The sequence below is a fragment of the Borostomias antarcticus genome (assembly GCF_949987555.1).
Source record: "Borostomias antarcticus genome assembly, chromosome: 3".
Taxonomy (NCBI): domain Eukaryota; kingdom Metazoa; phylum Chordata; class Actinopteri; order Stomiiformes; family Stomiidae; genus Borostomias; species Borostomias antarcticus.
The window spans coordinates 4,782,582-4,810,570 of NC_140236.1; the positions used below are offsets into that span (position 1 = coordinate 4,782,582).

Genomic DNA, 27,989 nt, shown 5'->3' on the forward strand with positions numbered 1-27,989 from the left:
CTCACTCACCTGCAGACCCAGGATGTTCCTCAGGGAGGTAGCAGCCTGTAGCCTGTGACCATGCACCCACAGTCCCAGACCTTCCTGCCCAAATGTGCAGGTTACTGTACCCCCTCCTAGCCCCATCTTAAACACATTCAGTTTAATTACTGGGGGGATTCTTTAGTCACCACTACATACCTGGTTACAGTGGACATGCCAATCAATCAATCAAAGCTTTATTTGTATAGCGCATTTCATACACAGAGGCAACACAATGCGCTTTACAGAGAACAAGGGTCAAGTATGATCATGTCATACAACATGTCAAGTATGATCACCCCCCTCTTCCATTGTCCTTATCTCTAATCCAGCAGGCTCCACGCTGGGAGCTGTAGTTTAACTCAATCACAAAGAGAAGAAGAGTGACTACAACCAGCCTGTAGTTCTTCTATCTCAGTCTCAATCATGATAGGGAAGGAACAGGAATAACACACACAGTCACACATACTGTACAGTGGGTTTAAGTGTCCATTATCTTGCCCTGAACCTATAAATATTACATGACGTACAACACAAAACCCCATCCCTTCTGTGCAATATACTAGGCTTGTATAACTTGGGTGGAGTGCATTGTGGTCAAAGGATTGGCTTGGATTGAGTCTTGGAAGAGAGGGCAATTCTGTTTTACAGTTTAATTTAATTAAAAATGAATTTGGACCTCTTCTCTCTCCTAAACCATCCTTCGTAATTAAGATAATTATCCTACTTTATTATTTCATCATTTGCTGACGTTTCCCTAATTGGTTTATAGTGGGATGTTAACGCATTCCCCTCTTTACAGGGTCTGTCAGATGGCCGGAAGAAGCTGAGTTAAAAGCATTGCCGTGTGCACGCATATTGCAATTGCTTTTCCAGCCGGACCAAGTCAACCGACGACGCGAGCGCACACGCGTTACCGGATGCCTCCCATCGGCAAAGGCACCAGCAAATCTTTGCTCGGGTCGCCTCGACTTTAGAATGGTGCAGAAAGCTCTCAACGGTGGGGTTTACCCAACTCACGCCGGAGAGAAGAAGCTCAAAGTCGGCTTTGTCGGGCTGGATCCTGGAGCTCCCGAATCGAGCCGGGACGGTGCGCTGCTCATTGCGGGTGATGAAAGCACCAAGCGGAGCAGCATCCTATGCAGACCGAGGTCCATCTCAAAAGCTCGGAGACCAACGAAGAAAAATGCCAGTTATAGGAAACTACAGAATTTCTTGTACAATGCCCTCGAGAGACCGCGGGGATGGGCGTTCATCTACCACGCTTATGTGTGAGTAGGCTAGGCTACCTACAATTTGAGTTAAAAACTCATCGCCATACAATTCTGTGGACCCGTCCAAAATACAGTCCTCTGTCTTTGTTAAGCGTTTTTTTTAGTTATGCCTTCAAGCCTCATTAATGCAATTTCTGCAGATAAAAATGTTTCAATTGAATGAAGAAAAGCATTCACCATCTTCTGTAGGCTATAACTTCATCGTATGACTCTGTGTGCATTGTGCTGTTTCAACTTATGCGGAGCCCTGTTCATAAGCATGACTTTGCAATGAACGAGATATTGCCTGCAATACATGTATTTTCGCATTTTGCCAAAATCATTTTTTTTTTTCATCAGCTGAATCTGCAAATTTTAAATGGTGACAGCTAGTAGGCTAGTCCGTAGACGAAACCGACCTCATATTAATTATTGGTTGTGTACTGTGCAGCTTTGAAGAGAGACCATGTCATATGGTAGGGTAGGCTTTCAGCATCCTTGGCGTTGGACAGCTCCTCCTGTGCCACGTCAGTAGGCTACATATTCTTTTACTGTAACGATGCAGTCCTTCTTGCCCTGTAGTCGGGCTCCATTTGCACTTTGGAAGGCCCCAGTCATGTTGTCTAATGTGCTTTATGTTCATCGAGCAGTCTGCATCACATCCAATATCAACATACACAGCCCTATTTGCCTCCTGTGATTTGGACACAAGCCAGCCTATGCTTCAGTTGGTGTTTGGATTACAGCAAGCAGGTGCAAATAAGCAGGTCATGCGAAATGGACGTGTGTAGTGGCCCTCCAACAGGACTAAGTGTTGACACCTGCATTTATTCTACATTTGCAATGGGTGAAAGTTGGGTACTATGTTGTAGTGTTCAGATGTCCCGAGCTACTAGTCTAACCCAAGGGAAAATGCCCACAGCCCATCTGGGTTGGCATCAATTATTTATGAGATACTGTAGCAGCCAAAAGAATGCACAGCCCCCATTTGATCATGTATTGCTTTTTGAGGTCTTGACTGTACAGTATACTAGTATACTGTACTAGTATACTTGTTTGGTAGCTGAGGAAAGTGGTTTCAGATCTCTTTGCTTTAGCAACTATTCTCTGTGTAGAACACAACAAGCACAACAAACCAATTCTGCACCAGGCTTGTGGCAGAAGGTCATCTGCCTCAGACTTTGTGTTAATTCGTTTCTAGATGAGAAACTGAGTTGTGTGGTTGCTTATTTTCTTGTTGCAGACACCCATCTCATGGTGTCTCCAATATGACAAGATAATACGCCTGGCTTAGCACCCAGTCAAAATGAAAGTGTTTTTAGCAGGATTGCGTCTAGACTCACGGCTAACCACTCTCTCAGAAAACAAGAGACCACTGCTCTATTCGATTCCTGTCCAACCCTCTGATCAATTATTTACTATGTCCAATACTCTTAATTTAATCTCTTAGGCTAAGTCTTGTTTTACTCCCAGCCAGTTGATTTATAAAACCATCATGTGCTGAGCTCACTCGAATCTCTCCATCCTCTTAAGTTTCTCTTTTTTTTTGGTCTCCCACTTAAAATGCAGAGATAGAGCTTACAGTAGCAAACCAGATACAGAGATCCACCCTTTCCCTGGACCTCAGAGTAAAAAGTAGCAAATTTTTCAATTTTAGGAAACATAATCTTGATAAACATCCCTGGGAAATGGAAGAGACGGGCTTGTTTCACCTTCTTGTTTGTAAGGTGTGTGTGAAAGATCGATGTAGAGGGAACCTGATAGCTGTGCTCCTAGTACTCCCTCTCCTGACCCTCCCAGCTCTGCCCGCAAGGCCGTCCCTCCTCCTCTCGTCTGTCAGGGGTCCAGATCCAGCCAGACGAGGGAGAGAAACCCTCCCCTACTCACAGAGTGTACCCCATTTCTCAGGGTGTACCCCATTTCTCACAGAGGATGAGGTCTGTCAAGGATAGTTCTGGGAGGGAGGTGAATCTAACTGGTGGAGTGGGCAGGCTCTATGTTATGGTACAGTGTTAAGCTACTGATGTGCAGCAACGCTAAAATGAAATTTTAAGTGGCACTCGCAGCCTATTTAAATTCAGTGGACCAAAACATGACAAACTGAAAAATGGATTACCTTGCATTGCTTATGTGGCACATCTCACATCTCTCAATGTCAACGAACACTTTTTCAAGGTAATGACATCATTTCCTCCTGAAAAAGGAACATTTGGAGTAGATGAGATCCTGCAGGAAGCCATAATCTTCAACAGCCCCTGAGGGTCTTGTAGAAAGACAACTGCATCCGAGATGACTATATTTCACCTTAAGGGGCTCTTTTTTTTCATTTGCACTACAAGTCATCCATCACAGACGGAGTCAGACTGATATTGATGTCTGAAAGGGACTTTTTGCTGAGAATGGCAAGTCAATTCTGATTTATCTGCAGCTTATCTAAAGCACAGCGTAAGCTTCCAAGAATGTCCCTCTCAACTTGATTTGTTTAATTGTAATTGCTGTCTAGCTCTCTGGCAACAAGTGGACAGGTGCCAAGATGCCTGCGGTGAAACAAACTGACAGTTACATTTAATTTTCCTTTAATCGTTCAGGAGTAGTAGAGTATTTGAGAATAGTGAATAGTGAAAATAGTAGAGAATTGACTCTCGAGGTTAAATAAAGATTGAATGAATGAATGAGTATGTACAGTATTTAGGTGTATACTAGTTTTGGTATTGGTACTGAGCTCTGTGTGTGTGTGGAGAAAATGTTGAGGGCTTACCTGTAAAATGTCTCCAACTGATGTGCATTCCATTTCTCACAGATGATGACATCTGTCAAGGAGGGGGCGGCATCAAGTATTTGCTGTAGATGTACCCTCCGATCTATCTAGATTTTAACGGAGTGTAGACCAGCTGATTGAGATTGAAATCCATTTTAAGTGTTGTGAATCAAAATGGTGGCAGATAACGCTGGTGAATTATGTGGAACGTTGAACTCAGACATTAAATAGATTTGAACTAGAAGCGGTATTTCTTTAAGAGCATGTGATTAGTCACACAGTAAACAGGGAAAGGCTTATAATGTCATTTTGCAGAGGTGAAACTACCTGTAATTTTTCAGCAGGTTCACTTTCATGCAGGGTGTCTTTACACATTGTTGCATCCAGTCTTTCGATCGTTTTAGTGAACACACACACACAGAGGTGAGTAGAGACACGGAGCTTGACGTTCAATTCAACGAGAGTTCAATTTCAGCGCTGCTCGTTGTACAGCAACTGAAATGGTTCAGAGTTTAAAAGTTGTAAATGTCTCGTTCAAAACCTCTGCTCTCGCCAGAGTTGGATCGTGTGAAGAGTTGGTGGAAATTCTTAAGACCCTTGTGTCAACTACAGAGATCTTAGTTAGCAGTTCAGCAATTCCATGGATACAGATTGATTTTCATCAAGCTTGGATCCTTGGTTACAGAGAGAAACTTGAGAGCGGAACTTGAGAGAAACTTTGGGCAGGAAATTGAGGTTTGTCCTGTTTGCATAGACAGCACCAATTGGTCACCCACACAGAATGAGGGGTCTGTGGGCGAGCTTTGACCCCCACTCCCTTCGGTCATAAAAGGGGAGCCGAGATTCTCTCAGGAGTCTGGAATCATCCAATATCCATGTTATGGTTTCAACATAATATGACATTTCCCCAACATGCACCAGTTATTTACAACACACAGTAACACTTGGTTACAAATACAATGCATCAATGCCCATACTTTATTCCTGAGCCATATTCTCATGGTGGTTGCATCACATAGTTGGGAGAAAGCAATTGCACTTTATTATAGAAACAAGATAAAGAATGCTCATACTCCTTTGTTTAACTGTGAGTCTCTGTTGGGCCCATGTTGCCTCAGGAATGTTGCGCCATGGATTTATTACCCAGGGGGGGTAAGAGAGGAGGACCATGGCGAGGAGAGAAAGAGTTAATGGTTTGCAAAATCCCATTTCACAGAACCAGTCCTTGCTAAAACGGTTTTGTCAGATTTACTGTGACTTTGACAGGAAACAGACTAAACGAAATGCGTTCCTCCCTACATGACTTCTGGGTAGGGGAGAGCAGGATGCCCCAGGCATGCCAGATCTTTATCAGGCATCACCAACATTCCAGTCAGTGAGATGGTCTCACAATATGGTCTGTAGAATATTTGTTGTGTCCACAATCTGCTACAAAAATCACAAAAAACTAACTGGAGCCCAGTTTCAATAATAGCATATCTCAACAGTATCTCATAACCAACTAAGGGCTTCAAAAGACCCATCTTCAATTATTTATTTTAACTCTTATAACAACATACTGCAGTCTGAGAGTCTCTGTTAAACACATACCTTGTTTTCAGCATTTTTCGCGAATCCCATTCATTTTTCCCACATAGGGATTTAGAACTCAGAAGCAATGGGCAGCAATGCTACTGTAACATTTCCGCCTACAAAATGACGACATCGCTCTATTCCAGTTTGTTTTTGGTGTCTTTTCAGCAATGGCTTCATGCAGCAGTCTCCTGTCTAAGGAGCAGTCTCCGGGGCTCTGTATGTCTGGATGTGTTCACTGAGCCCGTCTCCATTCCACGTGGACACAACTTCCGCATGGCCTGCATCAGAAAGTATTGGGAGGGCATTGACCAGTGCCGGTGTCCTATGTGCAAAAGGACTTTTGATAAGAGGCGCGACCTCAGTGTCGACACTTCCATTGCTGAAATGGCCGCCTTTGTCAAGCAGTCCGCTCCGGCTAAAATGACACCTGGTGTCCCAGACCAACAGCGTTGTGGTGAAGCAGGAGAAGTGGCCTGTGACGTCGGCACTGGGGGGAACCTCAAGGCATTCAAGTCGTGTCTGGTGTGTCTGGCCTCTGACCGTGAGCCTATTCTGCTAAGGGGTTACTGTGCTTTGTTATATGATTCACTTCAATATCATATTAGAGACTACAGAGATGGCTAACACAGAATGGCCTTCCATGTAGGCAACCTCTCTGTACCTATTTGTGCACTCTACTGTTAATCATGTCTCATGAAGTATTTAGCCCATGTTTACTGCTCTGTATATGTTCTTAGCCAATAGACAAACATTTTCCAGGAGCTTGCTCGATCATCTTGTTGAGAGATGTCAGGGAAGAATTTTTTCAGCTCACTTTTCTGGCTCCCGGGTGAAACTGTTTTTTTTGCTTCCCTCTGGAAAATGTAGGAGTGGGACCTATGCCCAACCCCCCATTGCTCTCTGTAAAGCACATTGTGTTGCCTCTGTGTATGAAATGCGCTATACAAATAAAGTTTGATTTGATTTGATTTGGCCTCTTACTGTGAGACTCACCTGGAGCCTCACCAGAGTGTGGCCTCTTTTAAGAAACACAAGCTGATCGACGCCGTGGAGAACCTTGAAGACAGAGTGTGTGAAAGACACAAGACACCTCTGGAGTTCTTCTGTAAGACTGACAAGATGTGTGTGTGTCTTTTCTGCACCGAGATGGACCACAAGACACAAGACCGTGCCCATTCAGGAAGAATGTGACGTGAAGAGGAAGCAGCTTTGGAAAACAAAGAATAGACTTCCAAAAATGTTCCAAGACTGAGGAGATTGAGCATGCTATAGAGATCAGTACAATAGATGCGCATCAACAGCTTGAGGAAAGCAACAAGCTCTTCACTAACCTATTGTGCACCATCAAGAGAAGCCAGGCTTAGCTTGTTAAGGCAGTTGAGAAGAAGCTGGAGGCCAAGGCGAAATGGGCTGAGGTGTTCATCGAGGAGCTGGAGCTGGAAATCTGTGAGCTTACGAAGAGAAGCACTGAGTTGGGAGAGCTCTCACGCAGTGAAGACCTCTACTTCCTACAACAGCCCCCATCCCTCTGCAACCTTCCACCCCCGGCCAGGGACTAGTCTGAGATCAATATACACAGCAACCTCTGTGTGGGGACTCTTAGGAGATTGATGTCCTAGCTGGAGGAGATACTTGGTGAGGAGCTGGAGAAGGAAGAATGATGCTGAGCTGAAGGAGCCTGTGTCTGTGTCCTGGGTAGAGACGGACTGCTCTCAGTGGGTGGGTGGGGGGGGGGGGGGGGTCTATTATGAGGTGCGAGTGCAGGGAACGACTGGGTGGGCTGGGCCTATGGGAGTGGCCAGAGAGTCCATCAACAGGAAAGGGTGTATCACATTGAGTCCTGTGAACGGACATTGGACTGTGGGGCTAATGAATGAGGATGAGTCCGTGGCTCACGCTGGGCCTTGTGGTACCCTCACTCTGAGAGAGAAGCCCCAGAAGGTGGGCGTGTTTGTGGACTATGAGGACGGGGAAGAGTCGTTTTATGATGTGAAGGCTGGGTCTCACATGCACTCTGGCTGTGCTTTCACAGAGAGAATCTATCCGTTCTTCTACGTAGATCACCAAAGCGATGGGAAGAACTACAGTCCACTTATCATCTGCTAATGTCCGGCATTTAATGCAAATTAATTATTTGTAAAATGTCATGTTAACCTTTCCTTTCAGTATTCAATAAAATTGAATAGATGAATTGAGATTCATCTGTTCCATAGTTTCCTTTTCAAAATGTTACCTAAGAACTAACCAACTTCCTGTTTCAAGATAATGGCAGCATTTCTTCCCCAAAAAGGCTCTTCAGTGGTTAACCAAGAAACACTTAAATGAATGTGGAGGCCACAGTAGTGCTCTTATCTTCACTCTTCATCATCTTCAATATCTTCTGAGGGTCTTCAATATCTTCTGCAGTATTTGCCTTGGTGCATCAAAAATGACTGTATTTTGCTTTAAGAGGCCCCTTTTCCTCAATTGTGCCACAAGTCGTCCCAGATGGCATCTGTATGATGTTCATGTGGTCTATATTAGGACATTTTGCTAGGAAGGGAATATACATTTTATCTTCCATTTATCTGCAGCTAAGCGAAAGCGTAGACGTTTTATGTTGCAATACTACGCTTTTAATCTTGACGATCGATTCTTGTCACACAGCGAAATCCGGTCTAGACTTGTTGTAATAGGTGTCAAGGTTCCTGCTGCTAGTCAAATTGACAGTGGTCTTGAGATTGTATGGGAATTGTGCTTTATTGATTGTGTGTGTGCATGCGTGGGTGTGTACCTCAAATCAATTTTGTTTCAAGGTAGACGACAAACCAAATAGTTGCAGAAATGCCTTGAACATGTGAATAATAACAAGCCGTCTATCATGGCTCCATACATGTACTGTGCTGAGGCATTACTGCATTACCATGTGGGCATTGATGACCAGTTGGTTAAATTGCACCCACAGTGGTGTGATCCCATTTTCAGGATATAATGGCTCATTGATTACCTTGATTTAAATTTAAATGTGATTAAAAATAAATATCTAATTTAAGAGAAGCAATTTACAGCCGATTAATTGATGTAATTACAGGATTTCACAGCTTTAAGTGTGCCTTTTAGGCTCTCCCATCTAGCATGGCTTTTTGCTTCTGGCTGCATTTCTGTCAGGGAAAACCTATCTGTCCTCATGAGGAAAAAATCCATCCATCTTGTTGACATGTCCAGGTGCAAGGGCGCTCTGTCAGCAAGGTAAAGTAGGCTAAGCAATTAGGGCTCCTGTCCTATTATTTAACATAGAGTAGAGAGGACCTCCAGTTTCAAGTGTACGCTCACTAGTGAGGCGCATGTTGAATGTAGTCCACTGTACAGTTTTTCTTAGAACACATGTTGTTTAGTGTTCCTCTAAATTAAGTTAAGGTGGCACTAAACTCGTACAAATAGATAATCCAGGAAAGTGGAATATTCCAACCGTAGGCCTATTGTTCTAGCAGCCTGGGAAACAACTCCTACAGTTTATTGTTTTCTCATTTAATGAATCATTGATTCGCTGCCGGTGTGCTCGTTAGAGTCTTAACGAGCAATTGGCAGCATCGGGCGTGGTCTACTGTTCATTGATGAGGTCCGTCAGATTTATAGCTTTACTTCCTTGCATCTTCTTGACTTGACAAAAAGTGCCCGTGCCCGTTAGGCCCTGATCTATTTGTAAAGCAGTGCTTTCATCCCCTGACCATGGATTCCACTTAAAATGTCATGGTGCAGTTTTAGTCACTGTTGCCCCTTTCTTAGTCCTTTTCTGGATTGGTAGTTGCAGGTGCGGTCATTTCAATGAAGATGAAGAAGCCAAAGTGGAGGGGGACTCGCCCACTACAAAACAACAAAACACTTTAAGGAAGACTCCTTAGACCGAGACGACAAAATATGCGTATCTTTAATACAAAATGCTCAACATGGTGCTCAAGTGCAAAAAATAAAAATGTGGTGGACAAACGCTTTGGTCATTCGATCATGGTGCCGTTTTATAAATGTACACTTCTCTCAATGTGCCAAGCAGTCTCTGCTGTCTCGTGCAGCAGGCTTCGATTAATCTAGCAGGCCCCTCCCTCTGAGAGCCTCAGCTAGAATCCCTACTGTCTCGATATCTGCCTGGCTTTCAGCAGGCTATGTCCATTAGCTCTCAGCTGGAGTACATCCAGAATGTTCCGAAGCTCTCGGAGGACCGCCCCGCGGATTGGCAGGCATACGCCTCTCACCCCATCCATCCTCCAATCACACTCTTCCCTGAGGCTAACCTCCAAACACGTTCCTCACCAATCAGCCTAGCAGTCCTCTAATCACTCCTCTCTGATTTCTATCTCCCAGATCACCTCAGTCTCCAAACCACTGCTTTGCTCTTTGTAGCGTAAATAGCTAGGGATTCTTGCGCTGTACTCTGCACTTAGTCTAAGTAGCTTCCTCCCCTCAATCCCTCATCTCCATCTTCCCTAATGTGAAACAGCTTGACAGATGAGAAGTGATTCCCAGCAGGGGTGTATAATGCCTCAGTTGGTTGTACTGTAGCTCAGTTAACTAATGCAGATGTGAGTCTGTAGTTTCATTTAGTCACACAGCGGTGGCGTGGCTGTTACGACAACAACAGTTGGGGTGTTGGCTAAGCTAAAATTAGGCTAGCTTCCACCTGCTGCCGCATACAGGAATATATCTGCTCCAGCTTCTTTAGTGGTAGGGACCAGGAGGAGGACAGCAGGGAAGCAGATCTATTCAATACCCTCTCTCTCCCCACAGTGCTTTGGCACAGAGCAGCAAGCAGATGACACTGCTAGTACTGTAGATATGGCTGCATACTGTACCAGTCCAGATGTTTGTTTTAGCACGCAGGTCGTAGTGTATGACCTGGGGATAGGGAGATGAATGACCTGAAACTTGGCTCATGTGACATGTTTGGACATGTATAAAGGTGATGGGATTCTATTGGGCAATATATTTTAGTAGATATACATACTATCTGTGTTTGATTCCATTGAAAAGCGTACCGCAGTAGAATGGGTGTTTGTTCATTGATTTAAGCGATTCTCTTTACCATATACCGTAAAGGTCATGCAGTTTGACAGCCAAGAGTTGGCTCTGCTAAATGTAAATTAGACTGGAGTGCCAAAGTGTCTCTGTGTCCTTTTCATTACTGTAATTAGACACTTGAGTCCCCACCCCCCTCAGACTCTGTTAACAGATGGATAAATTTGCTCAGGTTAAAATGTCAAGTAAAGGCATGGAGTTTGACTGCTAACCAGCTGTCATGGTGGCATTAGTGGAGGCCAGAACGGGGTCCTTAAATGTTTGTCCTTAAAACTTTCTCTCTTAGGTTCCTGCTGGTCTTCTCCTGTCTCATCCTCTCAGTGTTCGCCACCATCAAGGAGTTCAAGAACAGCTCGGAGAGTGCCTTGTACATCCTGGTATGTGATTCTGCACACGCAATCTACTTTGGTTCTCTGCTGGAGAATGTTTTGTTTTGTGGTTCAAACCCAGATAGCAAGCGGACCTGGGCCATATACAGGCCAGATCTGGCCCTTGTGGCTTAGTTCCGGCCCATATATGGCCCAGAATCATTACACATCCGCTTGCTATCTGGGAAATGGATATTTGCATAAATGCCACTCTGGGCTAGTTACAAGCATCATAGCAACTATGATCACTGTCCCTCCTTCATCTAGCTCTGAAAGATGACCTTAGTGCTATGACGCTTTCGGGAGACTTCTATGAACAGTAGCTTGTATTTATTGATGTGATGATGATGCAATGTATTATGGGTAGCCATGCCATGGGCTGTATTGCAGTGCAGCTATGATTTTCTGTTCCCCAGGAAGTCGTGACGATCGTGGTGTTTGGAGTGGAATACATCGTGAGGATCTGGGCAGCCGGCTGCTGCTGTCGATACAGAGGATGGAGGGGGCGGCTGAAGTTCGCCCGCAAGCCCTTCTGTGTGATTGGTGAGAGCAGAGAGAGAGACTGGGAGAGAGACCGGCTCAATTGTTCCACTGTCCTCTCACCTGTCAGAAGAGCTTTCTGTTCTTCTGTCTGATCTCCATTGTGTTCTCAGCTCTCTCACTCCTTTTCACAGTTTCTTTCTCTCTCTCTCACACACACACACACGCGCGCGCACACACACACACACACACACACACACACACACACACACACACACACACACACACACACACACACACACACACACACACACAGGCTCTCTATCTACCCTCTCTTTCTCACTCTCATCTCCATAAACGTACACACAGCTCATATAAAAAGACCGGGGGGAACGAGGTGTTCTGCCCTCATTTTCATGCAGAATTTAATTAAGGCCTTTTGTTAAATACTATTTGTAGAGCTTTCAAGTCTCAGAACTCGTAACTGAAAACTGGGAGAATAACTGACTATGCAAACTCAAAAGGAATGTAAACTGAACAGAAATGTCGAGTTACACTCTATGGACTAGGGATGAGACGGTATGGATTTTTGCATTACGGTACGGTACGGTATCTAGTTACACGGTACGGTTTTACGGTATTTCACAGTATACGGCATTTCACCTCCCCAACACACATAAAAAAACAAGTATTTTACTTTGAAGGAACTACAGTGCAACACATGATGGAAAATACACACTATTGTAATTAAGCTCAGTTTATTAGCAAGCTTATAATAATTTACAAAATTAACTGTTGCAAGCAACTTGAAATGTGAAGTTTCAGCAGCGCATTATTGTGTAATACCGTAAACATAATACCGTAAACACAGGGAATGTCACGGTTCTAATACCGTGGACATTTTATACCGCGGTTCACGGTTTTACGGTATACCGTCTCATCCCTACTATGGACTTGTCTACAGTAGCACAGGATCACACCCTTTGGTACTAGCAACTACAGAAAACCATGTCGCAGATCATTTCAAAAAACCATATCGCAGATCATTTCAACATCGCTGTCATTCATGACGTGTTGCCGTCTCGGTACTTTGAGCATCTCGCTAACTCTACTCTCGTCTCCTCTCAGACATCATGGTGCTCATAGCGTCCGTGTCGGTCCTGGCCGCGGGTTCCCAGGGCAACGTGTTTGCCACCTCGGCCATCAGGAGTCTGAGGTTTCTGCAGATCTTGCGGATGCTGCGGATGGACCGACGAGGAGGCACCTGGAAACTACTAGGATCAGTAGTCTATGCCCATAGCAAGGTGATTATCGCTTCAGCTGAGGACACATGGAGGGGAACTGCTAAAAGTGTCCCAGGATAAAGCCCCTTGTATTGTGTGCACGTGTGGGAGTATCGAAACTGTTACATTTGGACTTCATTAAAGCTGTGTTTATTCAAACCTGAGTGAATACTGTCACCTATTCTACCTTCAGAGTTGTTCTTTTTTTCTCTCAACCGGCCGGCTGTTTACGTACTTGTGTCTCTGTGTCTCCCAGGAGCTCATCACTGCGTGGTACATAGGCTTCCTCTGTCTGATCCTAGCTTCTTTCCTGGTGTACTCCGTAGAAAAGGACGACAACGACATGTTTGAGACCTACGCTGACGCCTTGTGGTGGGGACTGGTAAGGCATGTCTACGTTCAAAGTGTAGAAAGGGTTCAACATTATAGTTTTCAATCCAATCAAATCAAACTTTATTTGTATAGCGCATTTCATAGACAGAGGCAACAAGATTCACTTTACAGAGAGCAATGGGAGGGGGGGGGCATAGGTCCTACCCCTATATATTCCAGAAGGAAGCAAAAAAACAGTTTCACCCGGGGGCCAGAAAAGTAAAAATTCTTCCCTGACCTATCTCTTGAATCGTGTGATGTGGCTCCTTCCTCCAGATCACCCTGACGACTATAGGCTACGGCGATAAGTTTCCCAAGACGTGGAATGGACGTTTGCTCGCTGCAACGTTCAGCATGATTGGAGTGGCTTTCTTTGCACTTCCTGCTGTAAGTTCAGGGCCTGACGGCTCCTACTGTAAATGCAATAACCACACGTTCCAGCAGGGTTGAATTTAAACAATGTGCAATATTTCTACATGTACTTAGTCACAAAAGTAATACACCAAGTGAGCCTTTTTAGTCACCTTATCATGGTAGATCTGAACCGTTTAAGGCCAAAGCCCTCAAGCTTTCACTCCAATCCCCTCCATTTGAACGTAATAATCCTCAATTTATCTGTTCAATCCACGGGTTAGATATTACATCCAAAGCTGTCAGCAGTAAGCTGTTCAGTCGATCACACAGAGGGGTGTGTTAGGACACCGAAGGGCTGCAGAATGCTGGAACATCATTCATGCCCTCCACACCTTTGGTGCTGCTGATTTAAGGCTGTTGAAAATTATGTGCTAGTATAACTGAACAGTTGCTAGGATTAATCATATATACAGTATGTTCCCTTCAGGGTACTGTAGATTCTCACAACGTGTCCTCTCTTTTTTCACACACACACACACACACACACACACACACACACACACGCACACACACACACACACACACACACACACACACACACACACACACAGGGTATCCTGGGATCTGGGTTTGCCCTGAAGGTCCAGGAACAGCACAGACAGAAGCACTTTGAGAAGAGACGAAACCCAGCAGCTGGCCTCATCCAGGTACTGTAGGTACAGGTGTACCACCATCACCCTCTACAAACACTGGATCATCGCAATATAAAACAATAGTCTGCTTTAAAGAAATAACTACAGTCCATTTCTTACAATAACTATGATAACTATCTAATGTCTCATAGGGTGCGTGGAGGTTTCATGCCACCAATCTTGCCCGGACTGACCTGCTGTCGACATGGGACTTTTTTGAGCAGACTGTCTCTGTTCCAATGTACCGGTAACTAAACTAAACAGAACACTTAAATGATGCCATTAGGCTATGGCTTTTCAGTATTAGGCTTAGGTCTTTTATTTTGAGATACAGTCCTGTCATAATCTTGGCAATGCAATTGGAACACTGTGAAATTCAATTAAAAATGCAACCCGGACCAAAAGCTACTTTGAGAAATTAATCTCAAGTCTGGCAGATTGATTCAGCAAATGTACTGCACTGCTTGATTTTCTCGCAGTGGATTTCCACTTCTCATTATAGTGAGACGTTATTTCCAGCCATGTCTAAGGAGCTACTCCGTTTATTAAAAAGATATGATCCAAGTATAAATCTGCATCTTTTCCTCCAGAATCATACCTCCCCTGAACCAGTTGGATCTACTGAGGAATCTGAAGGGCAAGACATTCAGGTCTGAATGTATGAGTGATGATGATGAATGATGATGAATGATGATGATGGAGATGATGATGATGATGATGATGATGATGATGGAGATGGAGATGATGATGATGATGGAGATGGAGATGGAGATGATGATGATGATGGTGATGATGATGATGATGATCATCATGATAATGATAAATTATGAAGATGAAGATGAAGATGAAGATGATGATGATGATGAAGGTGTACATTATGTAGTAACATACATCCTCCAAATTAGTTTTTATTTTGTACCCGAACGATGTATGACCTTATGGTGGACTTCTCATTACTGCAAGTCTGAAGTATCTCAGGGTTTAATCACAGCCTCTTACCTCAGTGGCTTTGGTGACTTCAGTTCTGTTGCCCTTTATTGAACTTGCTACTTGACAGGTACCCACCTTTGCAAATGCTAATTCTTCTTTGTCCAAATGACATGAACTGTTAACCTTTTTAAGATGTTTAACCAGATCCTATTGTGTCTTAAATAACCTTTTAAATCCGTGTGCGTGCGTGTGTGTGTGCATGCGTGTGTGTGTGTGTGTGCATGCGTGTGTGTGTGTGTGCGTGCGTGTGTGTGTGTGCATGCGTGTGTGTGTGTGTGTGTGCATGCGTGTGTGTGTGTGTGTGTGCATGCGTGTGTGTGTGCATGCGTGTGTGTGTGTGTGCATGCGTGTGTGTGTGTGCATGCGTGTGTGTTCTCTGTACATAAAGGAAGGAGTCTCAGGCAGAAACCTCCCTGAGGTCAGTGACCTGATTTCTCTTCATCATTCATCATTTTACTCCTCAACTCCTTTTTGGCTTCACTTCAATTCTGCTCTCAGCTGCTGATGCATACTCTTCTTGGGGGAGTACATGTGTGAGGTCTATGTGCAGGAGTGTGTGTGTGCGTGCGTGCGTGCGTGTGTGTGTGTGTGTGTGCGTGTGTGTGTGTGTGTGCGTGTGTGTGTGTGTGTGTGTGTGTGTGTGTGTGCGTGCGTGCGTGTGTGTGTGTGCGTGTATGTGTGTGTGTGTGTGCGTGTATGTATGTGTGTGTGTGTGTGTGTGTGTGAGAGAGAGAGAGAGAGAGAGAGAGTGTAAGTGCTAGAGCTGAAGAGCATCAACACATCCACTCAGTCGTGTATCTACTCCTTCAAGAACAGTCCTCCTAGCTGCGTTTTACCCACATTCTGCCATAAGAACAGCTCACTTCGCCCTCACCGCCATCATGAAACTATATTTCACGATCTAAGCATTCCTCACAATTATTCTTGTTGATAAGAAGTTCTTTGATATCTTCAAGATCAATATTTCAAATGTTTGTTAGTTGTTGTTTTACCACATACGGAAGCAAACATTACTTTTAAACAGTGACATTCGGTTTTGCCTTGAACATGACAAATGAACAATGTGCTTATTGTCATGTTAAAATGAATCATAATATTTCTCTGCCAATTCAGGGCATTTATTTTTATCCATCACTTTTTATCTTCTGTGTCTCCTCTACTGTTCACTATCTCTCTGTCTCCAATCCCAAGTAATGAGAATTCACACAAAGACATGCTTTGTGGCTGCTGCCCAAGACCCATTAGGTATAGTTGCATAGATACTGTACTAACATCTGCACTGCAAGCATTCCAGTGTGTCTGTTTACTGTCCTTTCTATCCCTTCTTTTCCATTCCTGACAAATGTCCAACTCAGTAGAGGAAGCACATAACATAACCGGACATTTAATTTCACTTCCTCTCAGCAATTTGAAATCCTGAGATCTGATATGCAGTCCCCATCTTTGTCTTTGTCCAGTCAGCAAATTTATTTTAGAATTATTTTACTTTGATGTGAAAAACGCTATTTTCTGCACAGATGCCCACCCCAGTTTGTTGTCTTGTCAGATTGTTGATTTATCATTTCTGTTTATGAAATACGTTTATCAGGTTGATTTGCTTGCTTGCCTTTCGCCCAAGTCTGGTCTTTTTCAGCAGTGGTGTTGTTTATGTTTATGTAAATCTAACAAGCCTTTTGTTTAAATATTTTCCCATACAAGGTGAAGGAAATGATGTTGAATCCCGTCTGCATGAGTCTTTGTGCTTATTTATTTATTTTTGCATATAGAGAGGCCTCAGCTGTTCTTTTTGAGGCCTTCGGTGTCACAGTGCTTCCAATGCATGCTTGCTTGTTGCTTCCTGCTGCTTGCCTGCTGACCAATGAACGCTCAACAGTACGCACAAGGAAATGGCTCCTCCCACAGTAGGACATTGCCTAATTTTACGTTACTGTACAGGTAAGACCCATTACTGCGACACCACCCACTGTTCTAACTGTTAAATTAGGTGGCAGATTAATCTTAATTTAAACACTGAGCAAGCAACGTCAGAGCAAGCTACACATCGGTTAGCTACTGATTCAGTTGCATAATTCCATTGTTCTAGCTGTGAATGATGGCAGAACCTTTGACAATAGTCAATATAGTTAAACCTTCTGTACATATTCATATATTCACTCATTCATAGTCATTTGAGCCCAGTAGAATTGCTGGATGTGTGAAAACTCACTGATTGTAATGCAGAGATAAAGCTCCTGTGGTTTATATGACCTGGTACACAGTCTAGACCAGCTGCTGGTCAGTGGTCTACTATCTTGACCACGCTTTTGTTTAAATCCAAAGAATCACATGCCATAGTCTGCAGCTAAGGTTGTTGTGGGTCGAATAAGGTCTGTGCCCCGTTTGATTGGAACAGAAGCTTAGGCCCACACTGGCTCTACTGTATGTGGATAGGACCAGACATCACTGGATCGCTCTCTGATCTTCAGGTCCCCGCAACGCCACGTTGCTTTAGCTATTTACTCACTTTGATCTGTGTGTCCCTATCCCCCCTGTAGTCGGAAGGCCAGTCAGAAGGACAAGGTGTTCCTTAGTCCCTCTAAGTCCCCAGGGGCCAAGGGCAGGGCCCTGTCACCTGGGGCTGAGGATGGGGCCGAGGGAAGCCCAAGCAAAGTGTCCAAGAGCTGGAGCTTGGCCGAGCGGGGACGTGGGCCCCTACACACCTTCCGGATCCGGGGCAGCTCCGCGCGCCAGAACTCTGAGGGTGAGTGCATTTCAGAGCTGTTCTGTACTCATTACAGTATCTACCGGACTTGCTAGTATTTTGTTTTAGTAGCCACTGTACCCGGACCCAAGCAATCCTGTTTGACAAAACTAGTCAGTGCCTTACTAGGATGACTAGCACAGTCATAGCTACAGTACAGTAGCTTTTCTTGAATTCAAAGCACTACTAGAAATAAGTATACAGTAGGTATACTCTACCTGATTTGGCTACAGTAGCCTAACACTAACCACAACCTGACTAGCATTCTGACAGACTAGCTACTTACCTGACTAGCATGTTGCTAGCTCCTTCTACTTGAAGTTCAGTGAACATTATGTACAGTATGGACATGTTTTACTCCGGCCCCAGACCCACCTGTCGTCGCAGCTGTGTGTTTTCAGAAGGATGTTGTCAGTGGCTCTTCAGTTATTACTCTCCAGTGTCTGGAAAGAATGCTCTATTATTACAGACAATGCCGATTCACAGTACTAATTATGACTGATGTTACAGACGAAGCCACTATAGGTACAGTATTTCATCTTATGACGCAGATATATATGACACAGTTATTATAACTCTTTTTTTTGTCTTCATAGCTTTTGTTTATTATGTTTTTATCCGGCACTTACAGTAACACCTTGCCCAGGGACTGCAGTTGGAAACTAGCTACCTAGCTAAAACTGGCACATTTACAGTAATGTTGAATGGTGTTCTTTGTCCCTGTAAAAATAAACTGAATAAAATAAAATAAATAAATATGAAAATATGATCCGTTCAAATATATCTTGCAGATAAAGCGATGCATGATGCAGAATCTCAGAATGCACTGAGATTATTTATGAGCATAGTCCTTGCTCTGCATTCAGATACCACTATCAATGGTGCTCTTGATCCGTCTTCCCATCTTTAAACCATATTTTTTTTATTTTCTTTCTTTTGACTGACCAAGCTGGTTCTCATTAGTTGTTTCTCTCCCCCTGCTTCATGGCATGTTAAAGTGCTGATAGAAATGCAGGATGAAGACTTTGGACTGAAGAGTGCCCCAGGTTAGACAAGTCATAGCCTAATACACCGATACAGGCTTCTGAAAGGTTCTATTCTCTCTTAATCAACATGTAAAACCTGTAATTGTAACATTTTAGTCCTGAAATCTAAACTAAGAACCTATGCAATGCAATTTATAGTCCAAAATAGAGCACTTAACTATGCACTAGACATTTGAATAGTTTCTCACATTTATTTTTCACAGAATATTTGCCATTTTACTAGTTTACTAATATCTGGCCAATAATTCCAAAAAATCATAGACCCAAACATGACATTCTGCAGATGAGTCCATAGGATCTCATATCGGTTTTATTTATACATTAAAGGCTCCATAACAACTCTCTCTTCATGTCTTTCCTCTCTTCCTCGTTGCAGCAATTGAGGGGTTAATAAGTAAGAAATTGGGATATTTTCTTTGGAGAGATACAAAAAACAGTCCTTATATACAGTACTTTATTCACATTCACCTTTATTGGAAATTTGCATGTCAAAATTTGCTGAACTTTGCGAACTTGACTTCAACCCTCTGTTGTTTGGATATTTCAACCTACATGTCCTTATGTCATACTGTAGTTAGCCACAGCTAGCATGCAGTTGCTGTGACTGCTATTCATCAGTTCCCACAGCAGGTGATTGAAAGTTGTCTTCATGGTGGAATATTCAAGTGTTGCCGCTAAACGTCGACACTTACAGTATGCGCACCTACACCTTATGCGCTCAGCTCCTTGCTTTACCTTGCATGATGAATCCTTCCCCGACCTAATTTTGACACTCCTTTCTTTTACAATAAATAATGCGTCCCCAAACTGTATGCTTATGCAGAGGTCCTGCTCAAGACAGACCAAAACAGACCAAAAAGGTTAGCCTGCCGGCTAGAGCTTTTCATGCTAGCAAACAGGTTAATGCTAATGCATGGTGTAGCCTAGTGTCCATAATGGTGGACAGAGGGCCCCTATGTAATTGGTAGAGGCTAGTTCCCATCAACACAGAGACTGATCAAACCCTAACCCCAACCCTAACCTTACCTTCAAACCCTAACCTTACTCTAACCTTAAACCTAACCCTAAACGGCCTCTGCGTTGATGGGAACTAGCCTTTACCCTATGCAATTCTAATTTCCAAGCTGTCCCCGGATCCCTCAATTCCTGCATTAAGTATTTTGTTGTTGTCCTTCAAAACCCCTCCAACCCCACCATTGCTATGGTAACAAATGCAAAAGTCCCATCTGGCTTGAAACCCGACTTGCTAGCAAATGGATCATGCATCATAGAACCGTAAGGCGCGAACTTTGCTTGGCTTCTGACGGACACGATAACATCTTGTCATGTGTGTTGAAACTGGTTAAGTGTGGTCTGTCACTTGACTCCTCAGAGGCCAGCTTGCCCGTAGAGGAGATGGGCGATGATAAAAGTTGTCACTGTGAGTTTGCTCAAGAGTTATCACCTGGCTTAAAGGTCACTATCAGAGCAATATGGTAAGATTTGGGTTTCATGTGCATTTTATACACTTAAATATTCCTATTAAATTACCTTAAGTGTACAAAAAGTGTTCTACCTTGGTGGCATTAGTGGTGGCTGGGTTTATTAGCTTTCAGGGGCTTTTATGACCTAGGAAAACACATAACAGGCTAATGTATAACAGAATTATTATACATTTATATATCAAACTGGTTTTATGAATTCCGTAGCCTATGTCGTTTTTGTCAAAGAGGTTTTGTCTTGAAATGTCTTCGTGCATTGTGTCCCAGCATCATGAAGTTTCTAGTCACAAAGAGGCGCTTCAAGGAAAGCCTGCGACCCTATGATGTCATGGACGTGATCGAGCAGTACTCCGCAGGCCACTTGGACATGTTGTCGCGGATCAAGAACCTGCAGTCCAGGCAAGAGACCCCCATGATTTTCTAACTACCCCTCTTTAGCGTGACACACCCCCTGAAACATTCACAAATCCACCAGCGCTTATTTCTGTAGTTGTCACATATTTAATAACCTCTATGAGAGTCACCCTATGCCACACGCAAGCTCGGTGGGGTTAGAATGTTGAGTGTAACAGATATTAAGTAAGGCACAAATTATTTTGCCATATTTATTTTGCCATTTGGGATGTGTAGAATTGTTGGACATTTCAATCTCACTTGAAAGGCCCTGATTAATCTTTTTTATACTTGACGAGACATGAGACACACCCATGTTGCGTCAGATCACTGAAGCCTCATGCGTCATTATTCACTGTGTTGTATCCAAACCGCCTTTACAAAGTGATAGTAAAGAGATACAGTTTTCTACCCTTGAAACCATTCATCACTTAGATCTCCACCGCAGACAATTTCACTGATTCCTCTTTCTCAAATAAGAGCTGCATATGTTGTGATTTGATGAAAAGGGTTCAACACATATGTAAATATATTCCAACACTGAAACCTCATATACTGTATTACTGTATTATGTCAGTTCACTGTGTTTTACATGTTTGGAATATATTCAGACTTATTTGTCCATGTTGAATGTCTTGTGATGTCTTTGTCCATATTTGATGTCTTCCATGTTGTTGCTTCATGTCGCATTGCGCTCATATCTTCTCTGTGTACCTTGCCAGGATAGATATGATTGTGGGGCCCCCTCCCCCATCAACTCCGCGTCATAAGAAGTCAACAGAAGGTCCTAGGTTAGGTCACAAGATTGCACTTGTCCTATGAGCTAATTACTGAGCTGTATGCCAATTTTAATGGTGTTATGACGATATGCTGTAGTCTCCATCTCAAAGCAGTATTGTGCTACTTTTGTATTTAGATTGACAACCCCAACCCTTTTTGAATGCAGGCTACATGGCTGCTCAATGTGTCCCACAAGGATAATTCAGGATTATGCTTGTGGGACACATTACTTTACAGACTGGATTCTGATTGCTTTTCAGATTTTCAGACAGAATTCGGGTAATGCTGTGGCATGGTCAAAAAGCTGATCTTCCCAAGAAAGTTATTGTTCCATAATATGATATAATAAAAGACATGCCACTCCTGATAAGAAGCTCAATCATGTAGCCGTACTCAACAGGGGGTTGACAGTGTTAGAGAATGCCTGCTTTCTCGGAGTGAGAGGGAGAGATCCCCCGGTAGGAAGCAATGGAAATGAAGCATTAAGCATAATGACAGCATGCTACAGTAGGCAATGCATTTTGTGTTTTACAAATGTCCTCACCGTATGTCTCCTAATGTCCTTATTGTCTTCAATTATGTTACACATTAATGAGGCTTGGATCAATCACTCCCATAGTACGTCTTGGCACAAAAATGTATAATCATTTTCATATCATTAGCCTTTTCTTCAGAATTAATATTCTCCTCACTTAAAACGTTATTTATCTAATCAACATGTATAGTATATACTTTACCAATCTAGATTTATACTACTCCTCTGATCTTCAAGCCACTGTGAATTTTCCAAACGTTTTCTGTGTCTGGAACAAAGCGGTGGTTTTATGCTGAGTACTGCATCTCTCTCTAAACACCAGAGTGGACCAGATTGTTGGTAAAGGTGTGGTGTCACAAGGTGACAAGGGCCCCAAAGGTGCCGGCGAGGGAGAGACCCCCGAGGACCCCAGCATGATGGGACGTCTGGGGAAAATGGAGAAACGGGTGAGAAACGTCCTCTGATCAGTTGGGTCACTTACTCTTGTTCTAGCACTGTGACTACTGGTGTCTCTTATTCTCATAAGAGAATATGCCTTACTGACTGGTATAGTCAGTTCACTTCCTCTTCACAGATGTACTGGTAACACTTTACAATAAGGGTACATTAATAAGCATTAGTTAACACACTATTAAGCATTAAGTAACAGTTAACTAATGTCTCTATTAACCATTTACTAATGTTATTTATGTTAACTAAGGTTAACTCACCTAACCCTAACCTTAACCTTAACTAAGGTATTAATTAACATTAGTAACCTAACCTAACCCTAAATAAGCATTAGTTAACAGTTAACTAATGTTTTTTGTGACCCTTATTGTAAAGTGTGACTGATGTACTTATTGTAAGGTTGTTGTAGGTTACCTGCTAAGCATTCATCCTCATTCATCCTCCTTCAATCCTAACCCTAACCCCCGTGAAAATTGCCACACTGACCTAAGACCTCTGTAAACTGTCTTGTTGGTATTGTGCATTCTTATGGGTGGTGTACTAGTGTTCAATCTACCTGTAGGTGGGCTCCATGGACAGGAAACTGGATTTCTTGGTCAACACGTACATACAGCGTATGGGCATCCCGCGCTCCGAGACCGAGGCCTTCTTCAACTCCAAGGAGGCGTACCCGGCACCTCCTTATCACAGCCCCGAGGAGAGCAAGGAGGAGAAGAAGGAAGTGATCGAAGAGAAGGAGGAGAAGAACTGCTCGGCCGTGGAGGTGGTCCGTCACGTGGCCTCGACAGGGAAGAAGTCCCCCACGCCGGAAGCCCCGTCGGTGGGCACGCCATCGGGCAGCCAGGGGCGTCCCTCCACGTCCTGGCAGCACCAGCTGCAGCACCCCCTCAGCCAGCCCGCCTGGAACAGCAGCGTGGCCAACACCCCCTCGCCTGCAGGGGGCAGCGGAGAGAACTCGCCCTCCCTCTTCCGCCTACCGCCCCCTCCCCCTCCGGTCCACGAGCGCTCGTCCGGCCCGGACAGCAGCTCCCACGGGAGGAAGCGCCAGAGGAGGCAGAGGCGCCACACGGACGTGGCGGCCGTGGAGAGCGACACCTCCCTCTCCATCCCCTCCGTGGACCACGAGGAGCTGGAGCGCTCCTTCAGCGGCTTCAGCATCTCCCAGGCCAAGGAGGACTTCTTTGGGTCCGCTTTCTACAACGGAGCATGTGCCGGGCCCGTGACCGGAGCATCACTCTGCGCCAGGGTCCGACCTTACCTGGCAGAGGGCGAATCAGACACAGACTCTGACCTGTACACCCCGGGTGCCCCCTCACCCCTCTCCTTCACCGGGGAAGGGTCTTTTGGGGACAGGGGGTGGCCTGGAGTCAAATAGATCCACAATGGGCCAGCCGGTTAAATGGAAGCTGATTATGATATGAGAAGTATGCAATGATCGCTAATACTTGAGAGCCGTGACCAGATAGATAAATTAATTCAATATTTATCACTGGCACTTTTATCATCAAAATATGGACTAAGATGGCCCTTGTAATTTTTGATCACCTGAACATCTTGAGCAGTAATTTAATGTAAGGTTGTGAAAATTGATGATCTACTGTGAAAATTCAGTGAAGAGGGATTGAATAATGTTGCCTTTAATGAGATACAGCACTAGCAATAACAAAAAAATCAAATGTAATAAGACTAGAATTGTAGGAATTAAGGAGCATAGACTTTAAGAATTATTAATCTGGCATCATTTTATGTAAATTAATCCCGTAGCATAGAGCAACCTAAGTGACTCTTCTTTATTTATCTCCTCTAACCATAAGACGACTACTGTGAACTTGATTTTTGACCTGATTTTTATTTTAATCTTTAAAATATATTCTAGGTAATCATTGCCCAAATTTAATTTAGAAGTAATTTACTTTGGTTTATGTTGTCCTTTACTGTACAGCAAAAATGCATTCACTTATGCTTCAGAACAAAGGGAATTGTCCTCTTTCTTTCTTCTTAAGCATAATGGTACAGTAAGTTAACTTCTAACCAAAGACCTTCTGTCTGGAAGAGCATGCCTTAATGGGTCCAGTAATAAAATACACTAATACACATTTACAACTTCCGTCAGCTGAGGACTTGATAAAGTGATACGAAAACACTATTTTTGGAAACTAACTGCATGGCATGTACCATGTTTGCTTCAGATTCAGAAAAGTTAAAGTACAAAATGAGTAAAAGAACAAACTGGAATAGATCCAGATCCCTTAATCATTCCTGACAGCAAGAAAGAGTACTGTAACAGTGAACCTAAACAAATAGCATCGCATGTATGATTGGTTTCAAGATACGTACGGCATATTTAATGACAGGGCTCCAAGTACAACTCTGTACTGTAAATGCAACAGTGCTTGAAAGTTTTTACAGGATTTATCTGGCAGCTTTGTCAGCACTATGTGTACAATTAGTAACAATATGTAGGTACAGTAGATATATTTAAGTAGGTACCTGTAGATGTTTACTGCATTGAACAAACCGGATGATGATAAAAACAGGCCTTTGAATATAAGATCAATGCACCTTGACTCAAACGTTCTCTAACTCTTAAGTGTCATAGCTCAGGGGGAGAAAAGAGGGTAATGTAGAACCAGGAACGCAAAAAAATAAATAAGAAGAGTAAGTAAGTAAAGAAAACAATCAAGAACCACCAAGCAAATCATTTATCAAGGCTCTACTTCATGACAATGACATCAATTTTAGTTTTGCAACCACTATTTTGTTTTAAACCATACTATGGTGGGATAGGATAATGCTAAAGCACTGCAAGTTTAAGAAACACTCAATAGCACTATTCATATACAAAGGTACAGGAACACTGCTATTTGTCCAAATGCTTGCTCGCATGTTTTCTAGACTACAACACAAAGATGTGACCATGACTTTTACATATGCCATTAAGAACTGTACCGTTTCAAGAAAGAATAAACTTTATACATCATTGATATTCTTCTTATTGACCAGTTTGCTCTCTTTCAGGTTCCAATAATGTTTAGTTCAAAAATGGCCATTCTGAGACATCTAATGTAATAGTAACTACATTTCTCTAGGTGGCAGTCAAGAACTGTATCTCAGACGTTGTACTGTAGCTGCTTGCAGGACTCAATTCCAAGTTTGGTTGTCTTCACTTCCTGAATTCATTTCACTCTACAAAGTGTGACCAATGATATTATCATTTTAGCAAAAAAAAATTAAAAAAAAATAAAAACTTGTTTGAGGATGCCAGGAACTGTTCGATACGTTCTGTTATACATACTACATATTGTACCTGAGAGATTAGCTGCTGGTGCTGGTCATCTCTGAACAGTACAATGCGTGTACTTGCAATCTCCACGCCAATAGTAAAATATGACCCCCAGATATTCTACAGTATGATATACGATCAAACACAAGCCTTTATTTGCTGATCATTTCATCTCGGATGACAAGAAAGTTACTCTCTTCCTGTGCATAACCATAATTCTCTTCAGAGTGTTTACAGATGAGGATGACAAATTAAATCCTCTCCCCAACCGTTGTGTGTGTTGTTGGCCAGCAAGGTGTTTGCCGCTCCCCTGGTGCAGATGACAGTAAAGCAGTCTCTGGGTGTAGCATGTTGACTTTTATTATTAACGAGGCAATCCATTTCTGTTTGTATTGCCCTGTCAACAAAGCCCTGCCACAAAACACTTAACAAATTACCTGACCAAGCAGCTTGAATGGTAAAAACCTTCTCCTGCTGTTTGATGGACTCTTCCAAGCACTTACGTCATGCTATTAGACTCAGCAATCACTTCTTTCACTAGTGTCCTCTCAATCAATAGTGAATTGTGATATGGTAGAGATCTATTCTTAGTTCTTATCAGCAGTCTTAATGGACAGGATGTTTCGATTCAATTATCTTAACTCCGCCTAGCAACATTGTGGATGGAAGGGAACTTGAGCAAATTGAGAAAGGCTCTTATTGAGGCCAGGGCTGCCATTCTTGCTGTGGTTCTAATGAGCCTACACTGTCAGAGCGGACTGGGTAATATTTATTAATGTCACTTTAATCAATTGAGCAAAGAAATATAAAAAATGAACAACACCTTCTGATGGTGCAGCCACGAGGCCCACGACACCATCCCATATTGCACATGCCAAAGTCATATCACTTACCATTAGCCATTGTGAAATGGATCCACAACACAGACATTTATTCAAAGGATTGGATTTCTGTTTGAATGAACTCATTAGGTGAAGGTAGGTCATTGACCTCAGAGCATGATAAATGATAACAGGCAACAATCAATGAAACCATTAGTGATCACTCTGAGCCCTGTCACAGGGAAGAGTGTCATATGTGTATTTACTGCACACATATGTTTTGGTCATGACAGCATGTTGATGCTGCACAGTTTGCAGTCCTCGGTGAAGCTCCTTGCCATAGACTGTTTCCAGTTCTCGCCTACCCATGTTCCCCCACATACAACTCTACATTGTCATTGAGGTTGAGACAGAATTACTTTGACAGAACCCCCCCCCCTCTCAGAATCACCACTGTTTTAATACAGAACCAGCTAACTTGCCATTCATTTAAATGTCTGTCAAGAGAGAGAGTGTCGGACTGAGATTCAAAGAGGGAGCAGTGGACTGCTTTTGTCAGAGAACAACGCTATAGTGATGCACTCTTCTCTTTCAAGGATCTATTTTTAGGTGGGCTAGCTTGTAGAAGCTAGCCCAACTTGTAATATTCCCACTATTTCTTTCTTACTTATTATTGTTCTCCACAATTTTTTGGCCCTTAACTACTTCTTCATACTTTGTGCTAGAAACTTCATTCAAACTTTAAAATGTTCATCGTCTTTAGCTGTATCCCGGATGTATTCAGATTTTTGATATTTTTAATAGTTTTAATTTAACTTTTAGTAGTAATTTTTGTGCCATTGAAACTGCTGGTGGAATGTTCAGTATCATTATGTTTTTAGAGTGGTGGCAGCTGTTGCTTTGAAAATATTCACACATTTTGTAAACTGCTGGCACTCCTACAGTTTCGAAAGCTCACACACATATTATACATCAAAACATTCACACAACTGTGCTGATTCGTACAATGTAAGTATCTTAGCTGTGTGACTTAACGTTTTTGAGGTATGACGATTTGTTCGGCAACTGCGCTCCCCATTGAAACGTATGGTGCCGCACTCTAACTTTCGAGCTGCTAATTTTGCATTTTTACCCCTTTTCTAACTTGTCGCCATGGCTACAGTTTTTAAGCTACACAGACATATTATACATAGAAATGTTCTGCACGTTATCAGGATTCCTATGGTGTTAATATATAAGCTGTAACATTTATAGTATTCGCGATA

The 27,989-nt window shown here is 43.1% G+C and overlaps 2 protein-coding genes across 2 annotated transcripts; both read left to right on the forward strand.

The window, feature by feature from the left end:
- Window positions 1–999: 999 nt before the first annotated feature.
- On the forward strand, window positions 1,000–14,456 carry LOC311330041 (potassium voltage-gated channel subfamily KQT member 2-like; the record flags this gene model as incomplete). Its single annotated transcript, XM_084461995.1, has 8 exons — window positions 1,000–1,292; window positions 10,943–11,033; window positions 11,441–11,567; window positions 12,633–12,808; window positions 13,044–13,169; window positions 13,436–13,546; window positions 14,125–14,220; window positions 14,358–14,456. The coding sequence occupies 8 exons, from the start codon at window positions 1,000–1,002 to the stop codon at window positions 14,454–14,456; spliced, it is 1,119 nt and encodes a 372-aa protein (XP_084318121.1).
- A 2,981-nt stretch (window positions 14,457–17,437) lies between these two features.
- LOC311329990 (potassium voltage-gated channel subfamily KQT member 2-like) lies at window positions 17,438–23,995 on the forward strand (the record flags this gene model as incomplete). Its single annotated transcript, XM_084461940.1, has 7 exons — window positions 17,438–17,445; window positions 17,730–17,935; window positions 18,934–18,981; window positions 20,354–20,456; window positions 20,730–20,861; window positions 22,493–22,616; window positions 23,183–23,995. 7 exons carry the CDS (start codon window positions 17,438–17,440, stop codon window positions 23,993–23,995), a joined length of 1,434 nt encoding a protein of 477 aa, XP_084318066.1.
- Between the last annotated feature and the right edge of the window lie 3,994 nt (window positions 23,996–27,989).